The 26,614-nt window shown below is 36.9% G+C and overlaps 1 protein-coding gene across 1 annotated transcript in view; it reads right to left on the bottom strand.

Moving 5' to 3' along the window:
- The window catches only part of FAF1 (Fas associated factor 1), a 146,867-nt gene that overhangs the window by 35,153 nt on the left and 85,100 nt on the right, over positions 1-26,614 (bottom strand). Inside the window, exons 9-13 of the mRNA XM_030952979.1 lie at positions 14,288-14,383; positions 13,540-13,666; positions 12,612-12,675; positions 11,594-11,675; positions 3,824-3,978 (exon numbers count right to left, since the gene is read on the bottom strand). Coding sequence (XP_030808839.1) covers positions 3,824-3,978; positions 11,594-11,675; positions 12,612-12,675; positions 13,540-13,666; positions 14,288-14,383 — 524 coding nt within the window. The remainder of the gene's footprint in view (positions 1-3,823; positions 3,979-11,593; positions 11,676-12,611; positions 12,676-13,539; positions 13,667-14,287; positions 14,384-26,614) is intronic.

Here is a 26,614-nt window from a genome sequence, read left to right as displayed (position 1 = left end):
TCAAAAGCTAAAAAGCTGCTACAGATTTTTGAGTTGTTGTCTTATGGTTTTGGCTTTGCTTAACAAACACCATGTGTGCTGGAAAGCTCTTAATATTATGCATTATCAGTGTTTGTAAATGCTGTGTGTACAAATATAAGGTGTGTGTGCGTGTGTGTATATACATCACTATACATCTTTCCTGGATACAAATATATTAATGCACATTAATGAATTAACAAAACCAGTTAGGCATGTGCTTGCATAAACATACACAACTCTCATGCACGTAATTGTATTAGAACAATGCTATTGACTCAACTCTGAAGTAAAAAGTGCCAGAACTAGAGCTGTTCATGTCTGGCTGTCCTGCTTGTCCATTCCAGAATCGCTCTGGAAACCTGAGGAGTTGCCCAGCCCAAGGATGGCCCAGTGCAGGTTGTGCTTGAGCTGAGTGGCAGGGCCAGAACTGCCAGCACCACTGCAGCCAAACCCCACTGCCACTCCCTGACACCACCCCCCAAATTTCTGCTCTCTGAGGGGCCATGGTAGCAATCTTCACTGCAAGCAATTGAAAGGAAACAATGATTTTAAAGCTCATGATTCACCTCAAATTGAGTGGAACATAACAAGAGCTAAAGTTAGAGATATATGTGCAGCTTTGTGGCCTTTTTCCTCCTTTGACAGTAACAGATCACAGGAATATTTCAGAGTTGCTCCTTAAACTGAAGTCTAAACTGTAAGAGATAAAGATTTCATGTATGCTCCTTAACAGTAAAAGCACCACATTATTTTCCTTAATGAAGGCTACTTATTTTATTTCCCCTTTAGTTTAATGTTATTATGATTAATGAAAAAAATTCATATTCACTGAACTTACTCAAACTGCTCCCTTCACAGCAAACCTGATGTCAGAGACAATTAAAACCCATGGAAGCCAAAAAAAAACCCCAAACTTCCTCTCAACTTTATTAACTAGACTTCTTCATTTTGACAAAGTAACAGTCCTGCATGGCTGCAGAAAGACATTTTTTAGTATCTGACTCCCAAAGTTGTAATGCTTATGCTCTTGCACTGCTGCTGGCAGGTACCCAGTGCTCTCACAGCATTTTGCTCCTACCTACAGATTCTCTTAAATCTCTTGGAATGGAAATTGGAGATCGAGAGATTCCAGAAGAAATGTGCTATTGTACAGTAATGCAGGTTTTAAAGCACATTCCTGTATTGGTGCCAGCTGACAAACATTAAAAGTTGGGGAAAAAAAAAAGTTGGGTTTTGTTCTACAGTGTTCAGGATGGACCCTCATTTCATTAATGAGAAAATTGGAAACATACTATTAGGACTAATTTTGGAATAGAATGACATTTGTGGATCAAAACATTCAGAAGATTTTTTTGGCTTATACAAGGAAAGTCTTTATAGTTGTTTGAATTTACTCTGCCTTTCCACAGTACTGAAACCATGTCTTTACTACTGACATTGAGGTGTCCTGTTGACTGCTGAAAATCAAGTGGGCCTGATTACTCTGCTGTCCCACCCTGGCTTTTCCAGCATTTTTACATTGCAATTGGAGGAGTATAAATGGGCTGCTCTTGGGCTACACCAGCAGGTAAAACCCAGTTCCTCCTGTTGTTGCTGCTGTCTTCTCAGCATTCCAATAAAAAGCTGCATTTAACTGTGTTCATAGGGCTAGAGAACAGAATGGGCTCCAAGACCACTGCCACTGTGTCACTGAAGGGTAGTGATTGAACAGAGGGACTGAGGATTTATTTATGGGAATGCCCACAGTGCACTGGCACTTTCCAAAGGGAGAAGGAAGCATCATGCCCCCTCTGAAGAAATCACAGTCTAAGGAGCAGGATGTGACACTAAACACAACCGAGAAATTATTCTAATTCGAGCCAGCATGCCTTGTTTACCCCTTACTATTTTTTGACCTCACTGTTAATATGACAGTTTCTTTGTTGTTGTTAACAGAAAGCAAAAAAATGAAGGCTTAAAAACCCTATCGTCCAGCACAATCAGGGACTAAGTTCATTGAGAGCAGCTATAAAGCCTTAAACAAGCCCTTTATTTTGTGTTTTAAGAAGTGTCATAAGGAGTTAATAGGACACAGCTGTACAGGCTCTTTCTAACAAGCAGCTTCTGTCGCTTTGGTCACCACAGGTGTCTGTGTAACCTGCAAACTCTTATTACTAGTGTATCAAAGTTGTGCTACTTAATAGATTTCTTTAGTAAAACACAACAAAGCAATTACATGGCTGTTGATCGTTAGTCATAAAAAACCCCTCAAACACAGTTTTTCAAAAGAAACTACACTGCAATTTTTTGTCATTGTAAAATAAAAGAAACTAGAGAATTAAATAGAAGAGCAGACAATAGAACAGCAGGTAGTCAACTGAACTTAGCCACTACAGATGGTTTAGAAATAGTGTTTCCTTCTACACCAACTTGTGGGATAAAAGAAAAGGAGGAGGCTCCTTACTGCCCATGAATGGCAATACCAAAAGACTTAAGCAACTTTCCAGTCTATGTATTTGGTCCTATGAAAGAACCTAGATGTTTCTTTTTCCTCTCTTACTTTTCTTCTTTTTCAGAAACTTTTAATCTGTTTTTGCGACTGCTTTTTTCCATAACCTTTTACACTTCTCTAGAATAACTCAAACTAGAAACATTGTTGCTGATCCCTCCAAAGACAAAATGCAGAAGGTCAAGTGAGGAATTTCTGAGAAACACGAAGTGTCATTTAAAAAGCACATTAGAAAAAGAGACTATTCCATTCCTCAAGGCCCCCTCAGCAAAGAAATATTAACTATAATTTACATAGTGAAAACTAGAAATGCATAAATGCTCTATTCTAATAATCCACAAGAGAAAGAAACATAAATGTATAATTTTCCTTGCTCAATAATCACTTGAATTGTGTAAAGAAGTGGTAATCTTATTCCAGGCCAAATGACTGTTGCAGCTTTCAGTCAAAAATTAGAATAACTCCAACTATAGTAATATACATAGGATGTTATCCTGGGAAGACATGACCAGTCATCTTCTGGGTAAATAAACATTGTGAAATAAGGTTCAAGTTAGAGAACCAAACAAGTCTGATTTCTAAATGCTATAATAATTATTTTCAGTAGATCATGATCAACTGATGAATAACTAAAGAAGAGAGAGGCCTTAGTATAACACTAAGAAAATCTGTTGGTAATCTACAAAAGTTGTAGAAGGAGGTGAAATCTACAGTTTTAATTTCTTTACTCATCAGCAAAATTATGGTCTCTCTAAGACATAATATAGCTTTTATTATATTAAAACCAAAATATCTGAACATTCCCAAAGGAATGTTCTGTAAGAAAACTGTAGTTCAAAAAAGCACATATAAATTGCAAGTGTTTAACATTTTGCATAATGTGTTCTTAATACTAAATTATCACACAAACGTTATTGTTTAAATAAGACTTTCATTAACAACAACAGTTATTACCCCAGACAGCTCGCATGCAGTTACACCAACATACACACACAATTAACGCCATATAATATGGCACTGCAGTGCATAACTGTGAAGGCACACGTTTGAATACAGAATGATGTTTGAAAATAAACTGAAAAAAGAAAAGAAATAATTCCTTCAATTACTTTTTCCTGCACAGGAATAAGAAGTCACTTTGTGATGAATACAAGGCCAGCCCAATTCTCAGTGAATGCCAGCCAGCTCCATTGATCAGCTGAGAATGAGCATGAAGTTTTAGGTCAAATCGATATTAAGCACCACAGATTTGACAGCCAGAGATAAGGGCCTTCCTGGGAAAAGCTGCTCCAGTCCGAGTCCAAAGAGTCTTACCTTGCTCTGTTTGCTTCTTTTGTCATGTCCCATGCCCAGGTTATGAAGTTCTGACTCAGGTAGGAGACAATGGATTCAGCACAAAGCATTTGGGAGCAGAAGACGTTGGTTAGTACACTTTCATCATGGTGGAGGTAGATAGCAAGAAGCTTTCTCTGGAAAAAATGTGACAAGAGATGAGTGAAAAGTTACTGAAGCAATTTACAATTTAAGTTGCTGCTGCAGATTTTTATTTTAGTACTCACAATGGGGTTTATCATGGTTGACAAGTATTTCAACACAAGAAATAATCAGCAGATTTCAAGTCAAATGGTCCATCCCTGCAAATTTTTAAATATTCTCAATGCTTCCTAATATTCTGAGTGCTAAAATACAATAAATTAAATTATTGTGCTTAGAATGTGAAAAAATTAATTGAATGAAAAACAAAAACCTTATTAACAGACCTAAGAAATGAGTGAACTTTTTTGGCTTGTTGCCCAACAAAAAAACAACATTTCTGTGAACAAGGAACATGCCTCTTGACTGGACAGCATCTACCGCAAAAAAGTTATTAACAACCTGAAAAAAAATGATAGCGCATTGCTATCACCACCTCTGTAGCCAAAAAAAGAGGCACTACATGTTGAGATGGTGTCTATGGTCTCTTGAAACAAAATATTCTGCGCTGTTCTTCTGGAACCCTATCAAGTAAAACTTGAACTTCGCTGCCATCAGCTGCGTCCCCATGAAAATCTCAGACCACCTTTTGGAAAACAAGTCTGTGTGCATGTAAATATAGAAAGCAGGCTGCAAATATACAGGGAGACTATGAGCTAACTAAGGACTGTGATTCTGCAACTGACATTCAATGAATTATAAATATAATTATAAATATAAAAATTACAACTTTCCATTCCCCCATACCTATATAAATTACTTTATTTTAAAATAGTACTTGAACATATTTGCTGAGATGATATGGTGCTATTTTCAGACTTTTATTTAAAGCAATTTAGAATATCTTCATCAGAAGTAACACTGAACCCTAGATATTGATGTGTATTGATATAGCAAGACATGGGATGCAATTTCCAGATAAGCTGTCTTTGCAGAAAGTCCCTGTAGGGCTCTCGCCTCATATACTGGCTTTGGATAAAATTTAATGACTGTTTATAAAAGGAACATTTGAACATTCGACTTTGGGAAAGGGATTAGTAATTTGCATTACTGTTTGTCTAATGTAATTTAAATGTTCTTCAGAACCACGTACACATGTGCCAGGAAGGGCCATTAATAAGCCCAACATGCAGAGATCCATATAAGTGCAGCCAACAATGTTGACTGAAACTAAACTTGAAAATCCAGGGCACTGATGCACAATATCATGCAATAAAACAGCATTTCTGTGGTGATATTTAATTTAAAAAGAAGAAAGAGGCAGGGGAAGATCAGGCACTGTCTGTTTTTGAGGATCAGGCGTTCTGCATTTCAAAGCGTCGATCCCTGCAATATCCAGGTTACTGTGCTAGAATCTCGACTATTATATAGCAGTTGTAAGAGAGGGAGGGCAAAGATGTGTTTACTCAGTGATTAGGGCCTTAGAATAAGCCTCTAGCTCCTAGAGAGACAGCTCACCACTTATTCATTTGGACCAATTCACAAAGCCTAGAAAGATTAAACATCCATGCTGAGAAGACAAGCGAATGCAGACGGTGAAAAAGAAATAAAAATTCTTTAAAAACTCTGAGATGACTTCATTATTTTTTCCACAAGGAAACTTTAGGAAAGTGTTTAGTTAGAGAAAAACCCACATTGACCTCTCTCTAAACCCTTAATCTTTCCTTTGTGGTGGCACTGCTTTGTGGTAAGCGGATGGCTTTGCTCTCCTCTTTTCACTGGGAGCGGACAGAAAAAAAGGCTCTTGAGAAACACTTTTACTTCCAAAGAAACAACCCCATGAAACTGTTAAATATGAGATTCCGTACAACAGAATGTTTCAAAATATGTACAGTTTTAGGCTTAAAGATTTAGGGACAAATTTCAGTAAACAGAACAGGCATGAACACAATGGAGATTTACACTGAGTTACTTCCCAAGAGAATGTAATTTTTGTTGCATCAACAAATCTCACCATGCAAAGACTAAACTCCATCACATATAAAAGACTGTACTTGTATCTGATACCTCATCCAAAATGTTAAGGGTGGGTGCAGGCATACTGCTATCATAAATGCAAAGAGGTAGCAGAACTGAAGTGCTAAAACATTATTTAAAAAAATATTTATGAAAGCCAGGGGCATTTTTTTCCTTGGAAAAATCCATGACTACAAAAGGCTCACAGCTTGAAGTTTGTTGTTGTTGCTGCTGTTGTGTGGGTTTGTTTTCATGTTTGTTTATTTTACTAACCCATGGTAGCACATATTTATAAGCAAGTTTTGGTTGTGTTTATTTCAAGCCTTTGAAAAGTCAGAATAAATTCTAGGATTCTAATACTGGGTATTTTGAAGTGATTTTTGAACTATTGAAACAGCCTTACAAAACTGTTGAACAGTCTCAAATTACACAAAAGAAGTCTACTAATGGAGCACTAGACTGTTCTGTGTTGGGTTTTTCAAAAATATGACTCGGAGATGATGTAATTAGCATGAAATTTTAAACAAGGAAAACCAAAATAAAACAGAGAAAAACTTTTATTGGCCCCTACAAAGGTCTGGGATACCAGAAAGGTTTTAAGCACTGAATACCTGATGGACTTCCAAAGGCCTTACCTTAGGACTTGAGGAACTTAAGCCACCAAGGGATGCATTTTTCAGAGTATGTGCATGTTGAAGACCAGGCATTTTAAAGGTTCAGAGAAGTTAACACACTTTGTACAGAATTAGAAGAACAGTTGTCACTGATGCAAAGTTGAAGGAAAAGTTGTCACTGAGGCAAAAAATCCATAGATCTTGAGGTGACTAAATTGGCATCAGTGAGTAATGGGATTTCTAAGCTTCTCAGCCAGTTCCTAATACTGTGAATAACTCAGATAACTCAAAAGAATATGAATTTGAATGGGAATAGGAATGCAATCATAAGGGTCAGCAAAATCACAAACCCAAATGGTTATTTCCAAATCTCAGGTTTACAAGTTCAAGTAATGACTGAGACAGAAAAGTTCATGATGTAACAGCTGCTAGAGGCATGAATGTTCTGTCAAACTGGTAGGCTACCAAATCAAAATCTTAATTTTTTCCTCCACGTTTTATGCAGTGAGAATTAATTCAAATAAACAATGGGATGCATTTGCACTTGTTCAAATCTTTGAATCTGATCCACCTGTCCAAGGTGATCTTGGAGCTCATGGGATCAGCCACGGATACAGCTACTTTACCTAGCCTTGTAGAAGACATCTGAAGAAAACTGTACCCCACAGGTTCCTAAAGTAGGAGTCAGGTGATCCCTGTAAACTTCTGATCCCATATTTTGTATTGAATATGGCATAAGACATCCCCAAACTAGCTCCTAGTTTAAGCTTCCTGTAATTTTACCTTTCAGTAAAACATCTATCTCAAAAATCCATCAGTGATGAAGAATCCCCAGGAGCCATGGTAAGGTGTTCAAACAGCTACCCACTCTCCCAGGTAAAGGTGTGTTAGAGCCTGCTTTAGTCTACTTTCATCTTCCAACTATTTGATCCTATTATACTGTTGTGTCTCCATTTCAATCAACTGCACCTGTAGTGGTATCTTACATAATGCAAATAGTATCCAGTAATTAACACCAAACTCAGGTAAGATCTCTAATCACAAGCTTTGAAAGAAGAGAAAATGTAGAATGAGGCAGACAAGTCCAAAAAACTTCCATTATTTGGTATCAAATACAGAGGAGAGACCCATACCCAGGAGCAACCCTCCAGATATAAAAGATGAAGCTACTCCTTAGATATGGAAAAGGAAGGGTGTGTAGGCAAATAGTGAAGCTACTAAACTGGTGTTGTAGTAGCAATTTCTAAACAATAGTTATCCATAAACTCAGAAATTATTTACAAATTAAAGGACAGAACTGCTAACACACATCAGGCAAGGCTGGAAAGAAAATGGTGACTAACATGGGACTTAACTGGAGTTTATGTACTGATATTTGCCATAGTGCAGCTCTTCACTCTTCCTGAAAAGCTAGAATTATACTTCTATCCCTGTCCTCCAGTTTCAACCAGACCATGTACATTAGTGGTCGGGTTATTTGTGTTTAATCAGAATCTGTAAAGTGGTAATTCCTCCAGCTGTAATCTGTAATAATTTCAGTATAAACTTACTTAGCTGAAATAATAAGGGACATTTTTCTGAGTCATACAGATAAAAATGATGCTATAGAAAGCCCAGTATGAAGGAATATTCTGCTACCACCAAAGAAGAGGGGAAAAAAATAGCTTTTATTTGAACACACCAAATCATGGAAGGAGCATACTTTGCTCAAGGTATTCAGGAAATAAAGAACCCATATGTGAGAGGGATGGTGCTGCCTCTAAATTGAACCTAAAAGACAGAATTCAAGGAGGAGAAAAACACGGTTCATTTTCAGAATGCAGGAATATATATTGAGGTGACAATACCAATCTGTGCTAAGAGAGATGTTTCACATATTTATTAAAAGTCAGTGGACAGAAAGGTTGAGAGAGGAGCAGGAGGTGAGCTGACAGAGGTATATAAAGATAAGAGCTCCTGAAAAGGCAAAAGCAATGTCTTTATTCTTTCTCCCAATAAAAGAGTAGCAACCACCTATAAAAATGAAAAACCAAACAAGCTCTAACAAAAGAAAATACTTTAGTATTACTCTCATATATAACTCAGTAAGCTTCAATACAGCAATTAAAATCCAGTATTAATAACAATAACACCATAAGTTAGGATGAACTCTCTGATGTCTCAGAACACAAACTGCTTTCAGACACAAAGTTACCTTCCCCAAACACCTTGTTAAAAATGTCTATTATAGGATTTTTTCCATGGCATCAGGTGTAGCAATTTCTGTGGCAGTGTAGCTCTGTGGCAAGAGCAAGCCCATTCTTCAGAAACTTAGTGACAGGGGAACTCTCAATAAACAGAGGAAGACTTTCACAAAAAACAGCTTAATTGTTGATTTAATAAACCTCTGAGTCTCTTTCTCTTCCTGACCCCATTAAAGAAAATACTGAAAATATTTTCTTGTCATATATACAATAAGAAATGAAAACACAACACCATTGACTACCAGGCTGCTGGAGGCAGTTGGGAATTTCATGGCCAAGGACACTGGCTGTCAAAAGCAAGGCTCTATATCTTGGGTATTGTAGTTTTGTGGTAAAGAGTTATACAGGTTTTAAAGCAGAGCCACATTTGACCTCATTCCACCTCTCCTACCAGAAACTGGAATTGTTGTGGCAGCAGTTGCTCCAAAGGTTAAAAGATACCCATCATGTATGTTAATCTTCACTTGCTAACAACTCAAACACAGCAGATAAACACCTCAACTCTTTTAAAAGGTATTTCTTTTTCAAGCAACATTTTGTTAAATAACTATGAATTACCATCATTTCCAACACATGAAAAGACAATGAGATTTAAAAGGAAACATCTATTTTCATAAAAAGAAATTGAACTCATATTCTGCATTCAAAACACATGTTCTGACATAAGTCAATTTTCTTTAAATAACCCAAATTAAAATATTCCTGGAAAAAAGCTTCATATTTATACACATTGGGCTTTTTTTTTTTTTTTGAGGTAAAAAGTATCCACAATACAGATTTAAAACACAGCTGATGGCTGTCTCATTAGACATGAACTGCAGAGTGCACCTTCTGCTCTGGACAGAGTTGAGAATTTGTCAAGGAAAGGCCAAGATCTCTGAGCACTCAAGCTGCCAAGTGCTCTCAAATTAAATCAGTTTGAAGCGGTTTTCATTAAGATGGATTGAGTGTGGCATCGTGAGAAACACTCTATCAAATGTAGTGTTTTACTTAGTGATTAAGTATATACCAGTTGATGAAGCTGCCCAAATCCTTCGTAATCCCACCACTCCAATAAACATTTAATGAGTATATAAGTTCAAAAAGCCTCGTAGAGGATTTAAACCTTCAATCTTGTTTTTATTTACTCTTGGAACTCAATTTCTCACTTCAAGTGAAGAATGCTGGTGCCTGCAGCTCATCTGTTGCCCTGGTAAAATTAAGTGCCCTCCATAGTATAAATTAGAAGACAAGACACACAGGTTGCAATTTCTCCAAAGTTTTTTTTTAGTACTGATATATATTTTAAAAATTATTTTAGGAAATTAAATTCTAAAAATATGAAATAATGTGTCCTCTTCCTCAATTCTGAATTCCAGAAAAAAATATTTTATAACAGGGAAAAGCAGTGAAAATAAATGGTATTTCCACATTCTCCTATCTTTGCTTAAAATCAGAATGTTACAATAAAAATTATGCCATTCCAAAGGTGGGAGGGAGAGCTTTCAAAGTAAGGCAATATTCAGAAAAAAACCTCAACAATCCAAACAACACAAACAAAAATTAATACTCTCCTAAATATATATATATATATATATACACACCACAATGTTTTATGCACAACATACACAATGGTTTTATTGTGATGATGATTTGGTCTGAATCAATCATGAAATATTAAAAATGTAAGGCAATACGAATTTCAAAAGGGGTATGTAAGTAGCACAAGAAGTATTTTGAGCAACAAAAAAACTAAGTAACTGCACTGCATTAATATCAGATTTATAGGTAGAAAACTGTTTATGAAAGTTCTTTATGAGCTTTTGTCCACTCTTACACTGATACACTGTCAACCATTTCTGATGACATGACACTAAATGAACTTCCCAACTCACACCCTTTCCTTGTTCAATTCACAGGACTTTTTTCTCTGTGCAAAGACATGAAAATATTCACTAAACTTAGAGTGTTAAGTATGTGTCAACTTCAGCTATATAGTGTGGATTTATAACTCTCACATTTATGAGAACAGCCCAAAACATAATACAGAAACTCCTTCCAATATGAATAACTACATTCTTCATTTTAAAATTAAACATCTATCAAGAAAACAAAAAGTAAATTTAAACAGCATGATTTTCTTGTTTGTGTTTCAGCTTTATCTGTGCTTAATTATGCAGGGTTTTGGGTTTCTCCTTAGTGAATCAAGTCACCAAAACTTAAATAAACTGTCCCCATTCTAATTTTATTAAAATACTGATTTTAAAACTGTGCATGGAATAACAGAAACTTGAGATGCCTGGTTGGATGTACAGAAAAACTAAACAACCAAACCTTAGTACTGGAACTTACTTGGCAGATAAAGGCTGTACAAAGGGGGAAAAAAGAGCACACTTTATTTAAGAGAGCTTCCAATTTAAATTTACAATTTCATCAGCCATTCTTCAAAGGAGTTACCAACATGCAACAGTGAACTTGTCAACCACAAGACTCGGAGGAAGGGTTGTCTGGTGCTAGGACACCATTATTTCAGGAAGAAAAGGGAGGAGGGGAAAAGAAAAAGAGTAGCTTTGACAACTAAAGAGCTTCAGTAAAAATACAGCCTGAATGATTAGAAAGCATCAGTTATTCACTGCAATTTCAGCAACCACCAAGGTAAGTCTTTTGGTCAGTCAACTGAATGAGTGCAACTCTTGTCAAACAATAAAAGCAAAACAACTACAAAATGTAGCTCAGCTTTCCAAAAATCAAGATGAAACACTTAAGGTGATTTCCAATCCCCCACTATTTTAAATAAAGTAGTTTTTATACACACTTACATCTCTTGCTTTCCCATAGAAGGCTTCTTGAAAAGCAGCCTCTAATGATCCAATAAAATAAACAGGATGGCAGTCACCATATCTATTTGAGATAAAATGTCCAATTAATACAAAAGGACAAAATCAAGTCATTTCAATAGTCTACCTTTTCATATATTCTGTAAATATAATGCATTGGCTAAATCTTTAGAAAGATGAGTATTACACTTCTAAAGAAAGAAAATATTTAGGACTCATTTGTTTTCTGACCTTGAAAAACTCAAAGTAATGAACTACTACCTTACTAACTTTATCATAAAAACATTCTGTTTACACATGAGTTACCTTCAGTTCTACACAATTTTCTATAAAATTCCTATAAAATTTTCAAATTATTTCCACTCTTAATTATATTCATAAAGGTTTATTGAAGGCTATTCTTACATTACACATTAATGCATCTCATACACATAAAGCAATATTTCATCACTGGACTGAAAACAGAAGGCACATAAACTTTGCATTACTTTGCAGCTTTTGCCTATTCAATGAAACAAGTAACTGTTTAACAGTGCATGACTTGTAGTATAGTTTTTTTAAAATCCAGAATATCTCTGTTTTTTAAAAGTCAATATTGACCCAAACACTTTGCTATTGTGAAAATTCTTACAGCAATTATGTATTTATTTTTTAATATTAATCAGTTTCAGCTTTTCTGTCCCTGCATATCATAATAAAATTATCAAATATAACCAGTCTTTCTCATCCTTCTGGATCTTTACATAATTAAGTAATGGTACTACATAGTGGCAAAATAAACAGGACAAGAATCAACCACTCCAGCTTGGGCTAAGAAATAATTTTATTTCAGAAGCAGTTCTAGCAGCAGAGTTAGAATTTAAATAAATTAGATTAGGATTTCTAAATATGCTATAATCTCACAAGAAAACATGTAGACTTGGTTTATTCTTATTTTCATTATTTACTAACTTCAACTGAGTTTGTAGTAAGAATTGCACAGTTAACAGGCTAAGCTTACCTTGAAGAAAACTCTGCTGTAAATTGTAATAAGGCATCTCCTTCATTTTCAGCATTCTCTGGCACTTAAAAAAATGGGGGGGAAAAAAAAAGAAATGCAACTCTATGGTAACAGATTGTAATATGCAAACACATTCACTTCACAGGTATTTCATGTTCCCAGCTTACTGAAGTGTTACCAAGGAACCATATAAACTTCATGAAAGACTATTGACTATGAACCTTTTGAAAGACAAGAAATTTCCAGAGGGTCTCATGAATATATTCAGGTTTTCCAAACAGTAAAATCCTTAGCTCTAGTGTAATGTGATATATCACTTGCTCAGAGTTAGCACTCTGGACTTTAAGGCTTGAAAGGCTCCACCCTTCCTATTGAAAATGTCAGAAAGTTTTCCATAATATTACACATATTTGCTGTCAAAAAACTTCTAATGAAGTAACACTAATGCGAGTCTAAAGTAAATAAAGAGTATGCAAGAATTGCATGTAGGAGGTAACTGACTGCTCCTGCTCAATCCTTTTCATAATTCAAGGGCAAATAATCACTGAGAAACTTGATCAGCATAATGAGTAAAACATGCATCAAAAATAAAATCTGTAGAATTTTCAAAACAGGGAAGTGGAAATCTAGTTATCTACAGGTGCATTTGGATAGAGATCACAATTTCTCTGACTTTATTTGTTACTCATCAATTTTAAGCTCAATTATTATTATTCAGTTGCAAGGTTAAAAATTTCCCTCCACAGAAAAGTGCTTTTATAGCTACCAGTTATGTGTGCAGTATTTTCCTTGGTACATCCATCAGACATGACATCCAAACAATTCTACCATTCCTATAAAAAGTACTTCCCAGTTTCTAATTCTGCAGCCCCCTCCCACCTCTCTGCCTTCACCTCTGCTACAACCTCGAGTTAATTGTAACTCTTACTCATTGGCGATTTCCTCAAGGCAGATGAAGCTACTCCAAACATTTCTCCATCATCAACTCCAAACTCAGTAGCATCTTCAAAGTCATCTCCATCACTGTCACTAACCATATGAACATCAGTGCATTGCTGTATAAAACAAAACCAAAATCCACTATAAGCTTCTAATTCAGACATATTCAGTGAAATACAAAATACACACACAGTGACAAATACACACAATATACTGCAGTTTAATTTATTCTTTTATACAACATTATCAAAGGTAATTTTTAACAGAAGTCTGGTTGACAGAAATATTATGTGACAAAATGCATTATTAAAGAATCTCTGCATACACATAGTTGAGCAAATTTTATCCAAAGTTAATGCTGTTTTTCCACCTAATGGTATCAGAGCTGGTCTAACTGCATAAGAAAGAGGGAGAAAAGCTACACAATGGTGGCTTTTATATTGGTATTTGAAATACCCATACAAAGGAGAAAAATCAAAATTTTAGTGCAAGGAGCTAAGATCATCTCTCCCAGTCAGATGCTTTGCTGGGATTTGTTTGCTTTCTTTTTCCTCTTTTTCTTCAATGACTCCTTTGCCCAGTTCCTCACTTTGTCACAACTGCAGGAACTGTAAATGGATTGTTTTAAGACACAATTCTATTGACACAGCACAACAGGAGGGATGGTGACCACTGCACCCTGAGGTGTCCCTGCCTGTTCCTAGAGCAGACTGGCAGCACAAAGATGATGTCCTTACCTCCTCTGACTGCTCCCTTGTTTGTACAGGTGAGGATCTTCTTCCAACTGTGAGTCGATGGCAAGGAAAAGTCAGTCCTGACACGGCTAAAGTCATCTACAAAACAACCAATGGTTCTTCATTAAAGTCACAGTCTCAATTAAAGGCTGGGGGGAGGGTTTAAGGTTGTTTAGAGGTTCAAATTAAAGACTGCATTATTTAAACAGCTATTAAGAAGCCTGAAAAACTAAAATTTTTCCTTACATTAAAGTATTCAAGGAAACATCAACTGAGTTTTACTGAGGTGTATGCACAGAGTATCCATGGAACTGCATACTCCAAAGGGCCTTGAGTTGTTATTTTCTTCTGAAGCAGTACTGAAGTTTGAAACATTACTGTACATGGCAACTTTTACAGTGCTATGCATTGATGATGCAAATGTAGGGGGTTTTTTTGCTAATCAAGAAGCAATTGTTAAAGATGCTAAGTAATGATACACATAATTAAAAACAGTTAAATCATCTTGAAAAAAAGTTGCATTTTGAAAGATCTGTTTATCAGCAGACATTGCAATAGACACAATCACATTGGCAACTTAAAAAAGATATTTCTTCTCCTTTTTTGGTCATTTTAAATGTCAAGGGTGCACACCATGTTCCCCATATGAACAAAGACACACAACCCAAACTGCTGACACTGCACCCAGCACAGTCCACAGGATGGATGGTCAGTGGCCAGGGGCCAGAAACAGCATTTCTGCCCTTTGCTGTATGCCTAAATCTCAATTTTTAGAAAAATTCTACTGTCATTTGAAAGACAAAATCAGTATGATGCTTGCAAACACACAGCAATAATATTTGAAAATCTGGTCCTATATTACATTCAAAGATACACTAATTATAATGCCCAAAAATAAGAACTGCTCATTCTGTGACCAGAAGCACCTGTGCCATCCCTACATTTAAAGCTTCTGCCCAGCCTCCTGCCTCTTCTAGAGAGCACATCAGTCCAGAAGCAAGCTTGATGACCACAAATAGCAATTTTAGAAGCACCTAAGACCTATCTGAACTGATTTTACAATGCAAGTAACTCTTAAATGAAGACAATTGATTGGTTTTGGCAGTGACAAAGTATTTAATGCGATGCAATTTTCAGGGATGTGGAGAAGGGTAGTCCTGGCTGTGTGTTTAAAACATCTTTTCTAATGGTTTCTTCAGGTGAAGTATGAAGAGGACAGAAAGACACCTAGATCCTGTAAATCTTATTAGTATTTTTGCAGGGCACAGAACAAAATATTTACATTATACATTTCAGAAATACAGCACTCTCCTAATTGGACTATAAAAACATTAAGGTAAAATACATTTCAATCATTCTCAACAAAAATCCAAGAATAAATCATAAGCCTCAAATTTCATTTACTGCCATGAGCACTGAAAATAGCCCATTTATTTTTTATACATAATTCAGAGCGACTTTCTCACTTGCCTGCTAGAACTCACAGAGATTTAATTTGCTGCAGGTTGAAGCAGGCTGATTAAGCAGGCTGGTTACCAAATGAATGTTAACCTGTCTGAACTAGCCTACTGTCACATTCTCACAGCAAGGTTAAACACAAGTTTAGCTGTGTAAAAAGCTCAGCAATCGCCTTAAACGAAGTGAGTTTTAATACTCTGGAGTAAATGAAATATTAAAGACGACACCCAGCTCTAGATCAATTACCTATGAAACTCCTGTGACAAGAGCATAAGAACTGCATTCTCTGCCATAATCCACCATTTCAATTATTATTTTTTTAAGCTTTTAATAATAAACAAAACCCAACTGTTATAAAACCTGAAACTTTGCCCTGTAGTTATCACACCATATGAAATGCTGGTAAAACACACAAACACCCACATGAACCACACACAGACCACAGTTCCCTCTCTCACAGCATCAAATCCCCTGACAGATGCCTGGAAAGGCTCCCAGTATCTTTTACATGCACATTAAAGAGAGAGTGGTAAGATCAAGCAGGCAGTCATTGTGCTGCTTCATCACTTGGCCCAATTGCAGGGTGTTGCAATTCCAATTTGCAACCCTATATTATAGTGTCAAGGCGTCTCTCAAACACCAGCTAACAGCAGAAGGGGTTCCACATCAGAGCCTGTTTCATCCCACTCCCCAGACAGTTGCTGGAATGTTGGGGGTTTGTGCACATTGGTGTGAGAAATCACCCTTTCCTTTGCTTATTTTTTTTCCCCTTTCTGAAAAGTTTTTTTTTTTTTTTTTCCAAAAGAAATAGCAGTTCTGCCTTCGTTCCAAAATAAACACCAGGCATCAACATTCTTCTAGAACAAAGTTATCTTCATTCAAAGGTAGAGAGTTCTCTTGCAAAGAAAGGCTCTTGCACCACAAAAGCTCAAGCTTTATTTTGGAAATCATAAAAACACCACGACTAAGCAAAAGATTGTGGTCCAGGCAGCTCAACAAACCCTTTCCTAGTACTGTAAATGCAAGGTACTGATGGGAGCACCACTGAAATGTCTCAGTGGCAAGAACTGTAGATCTCACACTGCTCTAGGAGAGATTTTTCTTTCTGAATACTGCACCTGCCCCCTCCGAAAAAGAGATGCAAAAAATTATCATTGCAATAAATTATCATTGTTTCAGCCACCTTCCCACGGGAATGGACAAAATCTTTACACCAAACCCATAACTGAACCAACCCCAAAAGCTGGTTTGTAGCCAGAGTACCTGATTACTCATATTCTCTAGCTTATGAGCCCATCTGGCTGTGAAAAAAACCTCCAAAGTCAGTCACTTTTCTGAATTTTTCTTTTTTTTGCATGAAAGTCAGCACTATGTGGGTACCAGAGCTTGAATGGGATGGCTTCCACATGCACAAGAAAAGACAGTGAAAATGCATTTGCAGGACTCGTGCATGAACAACAAGGTAGGTATAGGTTATAAAAGAAATAATACAAAAGCAGAAAAAAAAAGATTACTCTTTTTTTTTGTAGGCAGAGAACCTATGCTTGTGCAAATCAAACTGTCTCAGAACTGAAAGGTACATGAAGAAGAAAGTGAAACAAAATCAGAAATAAGGAAAATTGCTTGCAAAAAGTAACTCCAGAGCCAGATCTTTTGTCCAACACTGTGTAGACATTGCTTGTATTTATTTAAAGTTAAAGTAATCTCCTATTTGGCTTCCTATAGCTTTTAAGAAGAAGGAAAATAAAATTCAAGATTTCAAACATTTCAGGAAAGTCTCCTTTTAAGGAAACAGCAGAGATACTACATGGATTCAGTAGCTCTGGGATTCAAAAAGGTAAGGGTACAACCTGGACTAAAAGTGCACAAAACTTGAAATCGATTTTAACTACTAAAAGAAAGATCACTACAAAATCTTACAGTTTAGAGAGGAAAGAAATAGTCTGGTGCTCACTTGTGCTTTCCAGCTCTAAGACACTAATACTATTTGTAAATGCTCAGTGTGAGATGATTTGTTTTTCAATTGCCAGCATTAGCAATCGAGGGATAAAGCTAAGCAACATTTTTTCTGATCCAAACATGCAAGATTCTTTGTCAACCTTCCAGATTAACCCAGAAATATTTGCCAAATCTGGAGTGAGACCAGATGCTTTAAACAATAAATTATTCTTCATGTTATATTAGTTTTATGAAGAAGCTTCTACAAATATAATTCAGAACAGTCTAAACTCACTATTTTTTCCCAAATATTTCACGATACAAATATATCTGATGGAGAGAAAGAAATCATTGAGAGCATGTAATTCCAGAGTGCTGCCATCTCATGCTCAGAATAATATGAAAAATTACAAGCCCATAATCTCAAAACCTTGTATCTTCTAGAAAGAGTTTGTTGGCACAACTTAATTCCCACTCTTGCAGACTTCTGACATTATAAATGAAGGAACAAACTCAGTCTCTTGCACCAGTCCAGAGATATTTAATCAAGATGCTGAAGGTGTGAGAAAGATAAACAGTAGAAGGAACATGAAGGAACAATACCAGCAGAGAACTCCAGCTGCAGAACTCGCTCCTCTGAGAAATGCTGATACAAAATTATAAGCTCAGTGGACTGCATCAGGAAAGGAGTAATTGGATATGACAAATTGGCCTTCCTCATGTTCAGCCACACACTGATGGAGAAAAACAGCGTCTCAAAAGAGATTTGAATGGCAACCATACCTAATGAGGAAAGTGAAGGAAGCTGTAAGAGCTTTCTAATGCCTTACAGAATATAACTGGGACACCCAAAATGGCCAGCTTAAGGCAATAATCTGTAAAGAACAGGACATTCTTCCTCATCCTCAATTACTGAGAGCTTGTGCTGTTCACAGGATACTTGCCATCAAGGGATCCCATCACTGCAAAGGGATAAAGCATTTTGTAAGCAAGAACTATTCAGAACAAGCAAGTATAATGTTCAAGGAAGGTAGGAATATTGGTTTATTTTGTGCTCTTTGTTAAGCTTTTGATTGTTACAAGAGCAATGAGGGTTTTGAGGGTTTGGAGTGTGTGGGCACTCTGATTTGCTTTAATGGACATTAATGCATCTATCTGAACATACAGACACCTGTTAATCAGGGCAAGTTATTAAATGGAGCCTTCAGCTATATTACCAGTACTTGTCAATTTTAAAGAAAACAGTTTTTGGCTGTTTAAAAGACCACTGAAAAGGAGAAACTGTTTCAGTCACTGTAACATGGTAATTTTATTTTCAAACTACACAAATGATAAATTCTTTCCAACTCACTGGAGATGCATGTTTCCATGTCAAAATATTCTCTAATACCATTTATTTGGCATAAAGTAGAGATTCTTGATAATTTGTTCTCAGAAATTCAAAGGTCAAACTGCAAATCTCACAAAGCATCAGACAGAAATTCAGAGACTACTTGATCTATACACAAAGGAGAAGATTCTATAAATTATGCCAGATTTCACTTGCACACACACAGCAAGTGAAGCAACAGGCATTACCTGACAATGGCAAGCCAAAACCAAAACCCTGCATGGACAAACCTTCTAGATTTTTAATATAAAAAGATCCTAAAAAGAAATGTAATTTATGTATAACTTATTCTATGAATCAGTCCAATTATTCAAGTAGCTAAACTTCTAATACAGAATCATGTTTGGCTGTATACAATCTGCTTTCAATAGGAAACTTAACAGGGGAACTCTCACAGCATGATTTTCAATTGAGGAAAAGGAAGAAAATCCATTTTCTGCTTTTAATACTCAGAGATAAAGTAAGCAAACAAGATTCTGGTGTACAAAATAAAAAGCATGTTTTCCGATACTTGACTCTCCCCGATAAATCTTCCATTAAAAGGGCTCTTTCTAAAGGCTGCTTAGCAGGCTGCACTACACACGCAGGAGTTTGTAATACACATATATCACACCAAAAAATCTCAATCAAAAATAAATGCAGTGTTACCTACAGATTGAAACCTAATCCTGGTTCAAATAGTCCATGTGACAGCCCTTTTCACTGTGCCCAAAATGTGAGTTGTTTACCTTTTCCATTACTAGTTTACTGACTGATACATGGCTTAAAAATAGAGAAATAAACATGACCAAGTACATTTCATAACACTCAATTATTACAAATAACTTCAGAAAGGTGCCCATAGTGAAATACTCAATGACTGGCTGGTGTCTCCTCTATGAAAATTTCACTCTCACAATTTGATCCTTTTTCTCATTGGATTAATTACCATGATGGTTCTTCCCCCTCACCAGGTAAGAGAAGGGATAAGGATAGAGGTCTGAGCAGGAGCATTATCAAGCATTTCAATTTTCATATTAAATTTACTATTCTGTAATGTAACCTTTTATTATAGCATAAACTAATTTCCCGAGTATGATAAATGCCAATTTATCAGATGGGGGGATGGACTGATTTTCTTGAAGATACAGGAAAAAAAGTTGCATTTTGAACACAATTATATGAAGTTTGAGAAGGAACAAAAACTTTAAGAAGGAAGAAAAACTCTAGAAGGAACACTTCTGTTCTTGTTTTTCTATCAAACATTCTATGCACATGGTACTACTAGATGGACTTGGATACAAGGTATTTTAGGGATCCAATGCTTTCAGTGCCTAAGTGCACTGACAGTAGGTAAGGTAATGAGACAAAACTAATGATAAACCAATGTAGTTGGAACACCTAGAAAATAAGTTATTCTTCTTGCTGTTTACCATTGGAGCTAGATTTGTCAGGCTGCTCCACAGCTGAGGCGCACTCACATTCCCATTTTCCTTTTGTAACCTATCCTTTCCAAGATTGAGGAAGTAAGGAAAAACAAGGAATATCTGTATGGCGGGCAGGATATAGCAATTAATGTGGCATATAGGAAAAATCCAAGTGTACAAGGCAGGGGTGAGAGGTAGAGCAAGTGACTGAAGTTTTGTTTTTGCACTTGAAATACAAGAGTAGGAAATTTTTCATTAAACAAACAGTTAAATAAAATTGTGGTTTCTAAGTGCATTCAGTATAGTCCTTGCATGTGAGTATTGAAGCAGAAGAAATAAGAGTATGGGAACTCTGGCAATCTTCTGCAGCTCTCCAGAGATTATCAGATGGCTCCACACTCTTTCCTGGCTGGAGATCCAAACAGAGAAACCAATCCATGCAAGAAGGAGGTGGTGGACCCCCAAGCAACTCATATCATTTCTGAGGATACTCCAAGTCTCATCATTTCAAGAAAAATGACACTATGACATGAGACAGTTTTCGTATGAGCTTCTTCTTGCCATGGCTCCAGCTCCTGGTGTTTAATCAGGCATTACTAACAGTGCATGGGCAGCCTGTTATGCTCAGACAAACCCTCACTGAATTCCTTGGGAACAAACAGGTGGTCAACACTTCCAAACCCATCACTTGTCACTGTATATATTCAATAAATAACCTATCTTCTTTTCAATGTATAATCTCACAAAGGCAAAGTGATACATGATCAGAATTTAAGAATTCCTGCATGTTCATGTTTGAAAGTTATGTCTAAAGCTCCAAGAGATTAAAGATTTTCTGTGAAATAATGTTTATCCTTTGGCTTGTTTTTTCTCAAAAGTTAGCAAGTATTTTTCCAGTACTAACAGACTGTAAAACTACTTCTATCCATACTAAAATACATAGTACACATAAAACAAGTGTTATCACACCAACAAAGAACAAGTACCCCAAAGTAAAATGAAGGTACATTGCTATTCAAAAAGCAAATCTATTAAACACCTTCTTTTAGTCGACTGAAACAAGAGCTTTTTTGTATTATGCAATTAATTGACTCAGGAAGATTTACTACCCAGAGCTGAAGGGCTCTCTTCAGTCTGTACTGCTCAACTAGACATTGTTATCCAAGTTCAGTACATAATATTCAAAAAAAAAGAAATCAAACACCCAAAGCTCATCTACTGCCATGTAAGCCCTTATCCCTCCCTGAATAACAATAAAAAGTGGATGTAATTCCACATTAGCCACTCTGTCTTTTGACATCAAATAGCATTAGCTGGGAAAAACAGTCAAGTATGCTTGAGGTTTGTTTATTTTATTAAACTATTGCACAAATACGAAAATGAACAGAAGAGTTTAAAAAATTTGACAGCCCTTGAAATTAACTTCCTCTGGAAAATAACTTCATTTTCATTATGCCTCTCCAGTAAAAAGAAAAAAATCTTTACAGGTATTCAACGTTTCATTTTAAACACTAACTGGATGAAAAAAACCATCTCTAGCGTGGAGTGTGTTCAGGTTATAAATCAGTAATGCTTATTTTAACTCCTCACAAAGTGTTGTTGAGATAATTACTGCTGACAGCTTTAGTCAAGGTTCATTTCACTTTTTCTACTATTTTTCCCCTGTTAGAAGTTCCGCAGGGCCCATGGGAAGATCCACCCCTCACACCTGTTGGGGTTCTTCATGTTACTGAGGCCAGTTTGGACACGTCACTTCACATTAGCATTGTGCCAGAGCGCTGTGACAATTACTTATCGCAGGTTTAACTCGGAAAAAAGTTTCTAATCCAGCCACAAGAACAGTGTCAGAGTACGTAATTTAAACCTGTCAACACAGGTTGGAGGAAATTCATTCCAAGGATTTCAGTCATGTTCCCATGGTAGATCTCTGAACTATAATGAAGCTTAAAATCACAAAGGAATGCTATAGAGTTAAAACACGGAACCCAAAAGTTTTAAGAGCTCTGAAGGGAAAAGAGTGCCTGAACTGTTACTCATGTTTTAAAATTTGATAAATTCTTCAGATTAGGATTAAGAGACTGCTGTGTTAACTTGCCAAAATTTCGAAAGGCTGCTGCATATGTATCTTATTTTGCTGCAGTGTGAAGGCACAATCCTGGCAGATCTTTACATGTGCTGAAGGCAGAAGCATGGTGAGGCAGCTCTGGAATCATCTTGAGGATGGTGTGGGAGGCTGGAGGAGATCCAAGGCACAGTGAGGAGGCCACTCGTGTCCTTCAGACACCAGGGGAGGGATGCTGGCATTGCAGCGACAGCCACCCTAAAGGCAGCTCCACAAAACACAATGAGATTCTTGTGAGCTTGAGAAAAAGTGGTGCCTGGTGCTCTGGGAACACCCAGCCCTGGTGTGCTGGTTGAACACACATGCCAATTTTTGCTATGGGCCCTGTTAATCACCAGCCGTGTTACTGTGCATCTACCCCTGTCGTTTGCTGGCTGAATGAAAATGATCCCTGGTTTTGATTATTTCTCATTTGACTGAGCCTAGTTAGGCAAATTAGGAATTAAAGCAGAAGGACAGCTACTGTAGTACTTAATGTTGCTTCAAACCACAAATATATTTAAAGGAAACACAAAGAAAATAATATTTCCTTGTACAACGGATTCTGCTAAAAAAGAAATATACTTGAGAGACTGAAATAAATACCCATGATCACTTACAGAGCTCATTCTTCTTGTTAGACAAAAACTGTAAATATTAAAAAGGATGAAAAATCTGCCAAGCCATTTGCAGCTATTTGAAACACAGGGTAACAGAATTAAATAAACGCTGAAAGACCTGGAACACAGTTAAGTATAGACCATGAGGCTAATTGTGGATCTTGAGTTAATTACTTTCCACTGATACGTTTTCTCAATGGTCTTTTACATGAGTTTTTTCTTTCCTCAGTCTGAACCCCAAGGCAATTCAGCGTGCTAGCCTCCAAACTCTGGGTGATTCATTGTGTACTTCTGCCTTAGGATTTTTAGCTCATGCAGAGAAAGCCAGGCTTTCACATCAAGTTGATGTTAATGTGCACTGACAAAGCAACAGTAAAGGAGCTTCATGTTTGTCACAACGTGCACTCTTTAATTTAGTAATTGCTTTATACTGATATGCAAATAATGACACATTTCCCAAATTTCCAGTTCCTCAGCAAAGCTTTCGCTAATTACTCAGTGGTTAAAACTTAGGCATGTAAATTGGTCCAGTGAGTTTATTAATCAGTACACCTGTGTGAACTGATCTATAAAACACACATGCCTGGGAACAGGTCATAACTCACTGTACATTCCTGAAGGGCTCTGGAACTGAAAAAAACAATTCTCTAACTAAACCAAGATAAATTACAACTAACAGAGTGTTATTCACAGATAAACTGGGATTCCCAACCTTTCCTAAGCTAAAGAGACACTGTCTTTGGGTGACAACAAATACCAGGAGTCAAAGCATCCATCGAGAGAGGGATCAAGGTAAAGAAAGAAAAGGTCAATTAAAAAAAGGACAAGAATCCCTCTAGGCCCTGAAAACATGGGAAAGGGCCAGTGTCCACTCATCCATCAGTTCTCTGTGGATGCTTTGAAGTCTGGTTATAGTGTTTTGTGGTGCTGTGTACTCTTACTTTTGATACTCTAACATGAAAAATTCAGCTGCACTTAACATGGATTCAGACTTATAAATGCAAAAACACTCTAAAGAGTTTTAACCTGTCTTGCTGTGTTTCCTTTCCTCAAAACTGTCCTGTTCCATTTGCTTGCTTTTATGCTCTAACAGAGTCTGTTAAATTTCTGGTATTTTCTTTATGTAATTGCCACAGAATATAGACAATGTAATAACTGTTTTTACTGAGTCTGATCTCTAACTACTTATTTTTCACTATTCAAAAGAGACACAAAACCATTAACAGGTTTTTAAGATCGGGAACAAATAAAATAAAAAACAGTACAAACTAACAACAATCCATCCACATCACATATTGCCCACAGATATTCACAGATACACCTTGGGAACTGCTTTGCATTCACAAAGAGTATCAGCCAAATACTTGGCACGTTTCTGGTCTATGGTGGGATGCCATTTACTTCACAACATTGTACAATGCTTTGGATGGCAGAGAAGTGCCTGGATTTGTTTCCAGCACTATATAATTCCTTGGCACAGTTCAAGCAGTTGTGCTAGCAGAACTGCTTCCAAAAAAATGCTTCAAACACTGATGGGATTTTTATGCTGCCTTTTCTTCATGGATATCATTTTCTGAGGAATTGGATTTTTGCAATGTTAGCTCTTGAAAACACAGTGCTACTGTGACTTCTAAAAATGAGCTTCTAAAAAGGCTGATTGTTTCCTATTTTCTGTTTCTCTTACCTGGAATGTGTATCTTCTAGTGAAGTTCTGCTCTGCTTATAATAGTGGAGCTTCATTACAAAGAAACAAGCACCACTGTGATAATCCTCCAGGAATAATGCAATTACCACTTATCAAACAGGTGTCTGCTGTATTCCAAGGAGATTATCACTTCCTATTCTGCTCTCAGAGAACATAGAATAAAAGAGAAGCTGCTACTATTAAATGACTAAGGGGAAAAGGAGTCTTTGATAACAGCTCCTGCCAGCATCTCTCAGCAGGGCATGAAGCAAATGTAGTCCTTCTATAACAACTTGGCACTGAAATGAGTATTTTGGTTTCTGTAAAATGAGTTAAAGCACCTAAATAGGACCACTCCAGTTAACTCAATCTGAAGCATCTCTCTATGTTTCTTCACGGAATATTCCAAGAACCTCGGCACCTCTGGCTTTATGCCAAACCATGCCCCTTGTGAGTAGTCCTGCAGAGGAACTCTGCCTGCTCCAGCAAAAATGGACTGCAGAGATGCTCCATGAAACACATCTTCTTTCAGAGACACTTCTGTGACAATCCAGGGCTTGATGAAGTTACAAAAGGATCTCCCAGAGAATTATATCTTCTTACCAAAATACATTTGTAGGTCAAACCACAGCTGGGTGTAATTGGTCAGCAAAGGCAATTTTTAGCATATTTTCAAAGCAGCTTCCTGAGTAGGAGTTATCTCAGGAGTGGATCTCTAAAACCAATAGCAAAAGCACTCTCCTATGAAATCTGGGACACAGCTCAATGTACAGAGGTGCTATTTACTACATGGCAAATCATGTAATTGGTTTGGAAACAAGCCCAGCTGAGCATCAAGGGCAGAGGAGGAGTGAAGAGAGTGAACAATACACAGGTGCAGGAGACAAGAGGCTACTTCAGCCCCTGGTGATGTCCAGGGCTTGTGAAGGGCCAGCAACTGTCCATAGGTGGGTGCTTCAAAGAAAGTAGGACACTGGTGATCCTGTAAAACCCTGTCCATGAAGATGACCACTGGTTTGGTATAAACTCAAGGAAGAACTGTAGCTCCTGCTGCTGCCTCTGACACAAAAAGCCCCAGTGCAGTTTGTGTGCTTGTAGATGGAGAGGTGGAGTGGTGCTGCGGATACAATTCACTCCCCCAGCACCACAGTGTGCTCCAGGGATCTGGACTGCCCTGATCTACCCTGCAGATATTTCTCTATGCACGTGGTCATTTCTATCACATTTTGATTTTCAGGTTCTGTCAATAGAAGGACAGAAATTGGAAGCAGCAAATATAAAGTATCAGTCTCAGTCAGTCCCTGTTTACTAAATTTAAGCTCTACTCCCTTTAACAAGTTCTATGAACATGACATTTTAAACAAAAATAGCTTTCATGTCTATGAGTTTCAAAGCAAGAACAGCTAGAAACGTCTCAGCAGATCAAGCAGATTTGTCAATGGCTTGCAAAAGAAGAAAGCAGTAAAAGATGACAAATAATTATGTCTATAGCATCTCTGCTGTTCCTTATGCTTTAAAATTACAGTGACAAAAGAACTTAGTATTGAACCAATTAATTGCTAACAATAAAGTCAAAATTTGCTACCAGCTTTTCCCAAAAAACTAAGGCTGATTACAATATGTTGCACCACAATGGGGTGGACTTCTGGTAGAAACCAATGCCATTTTAGTTGATGGTGCTCATCTTACACCAGCAATGAATTTGACTTTTTGAGTCCTTACTGTAAAAGACC

This window comes from Camarhynchus parvulus, chromosome 8, assembly GCF_901933205.1.
Source record: "Camarhynchus parvulus chromosome 8, STF_HiC, whole genome shotgun sequence".
Lineage (NCBI taxonomy): Eukaryota > Metazoa > Chordata > Aves > Passeriformes > Thraupidae > Camarhynchus > Camarhynchus parvulus.
Note: the sequence above shows the minus strand (reverse complement) of the source record. Positions and strands in the feature narration are given on the sequence as shown.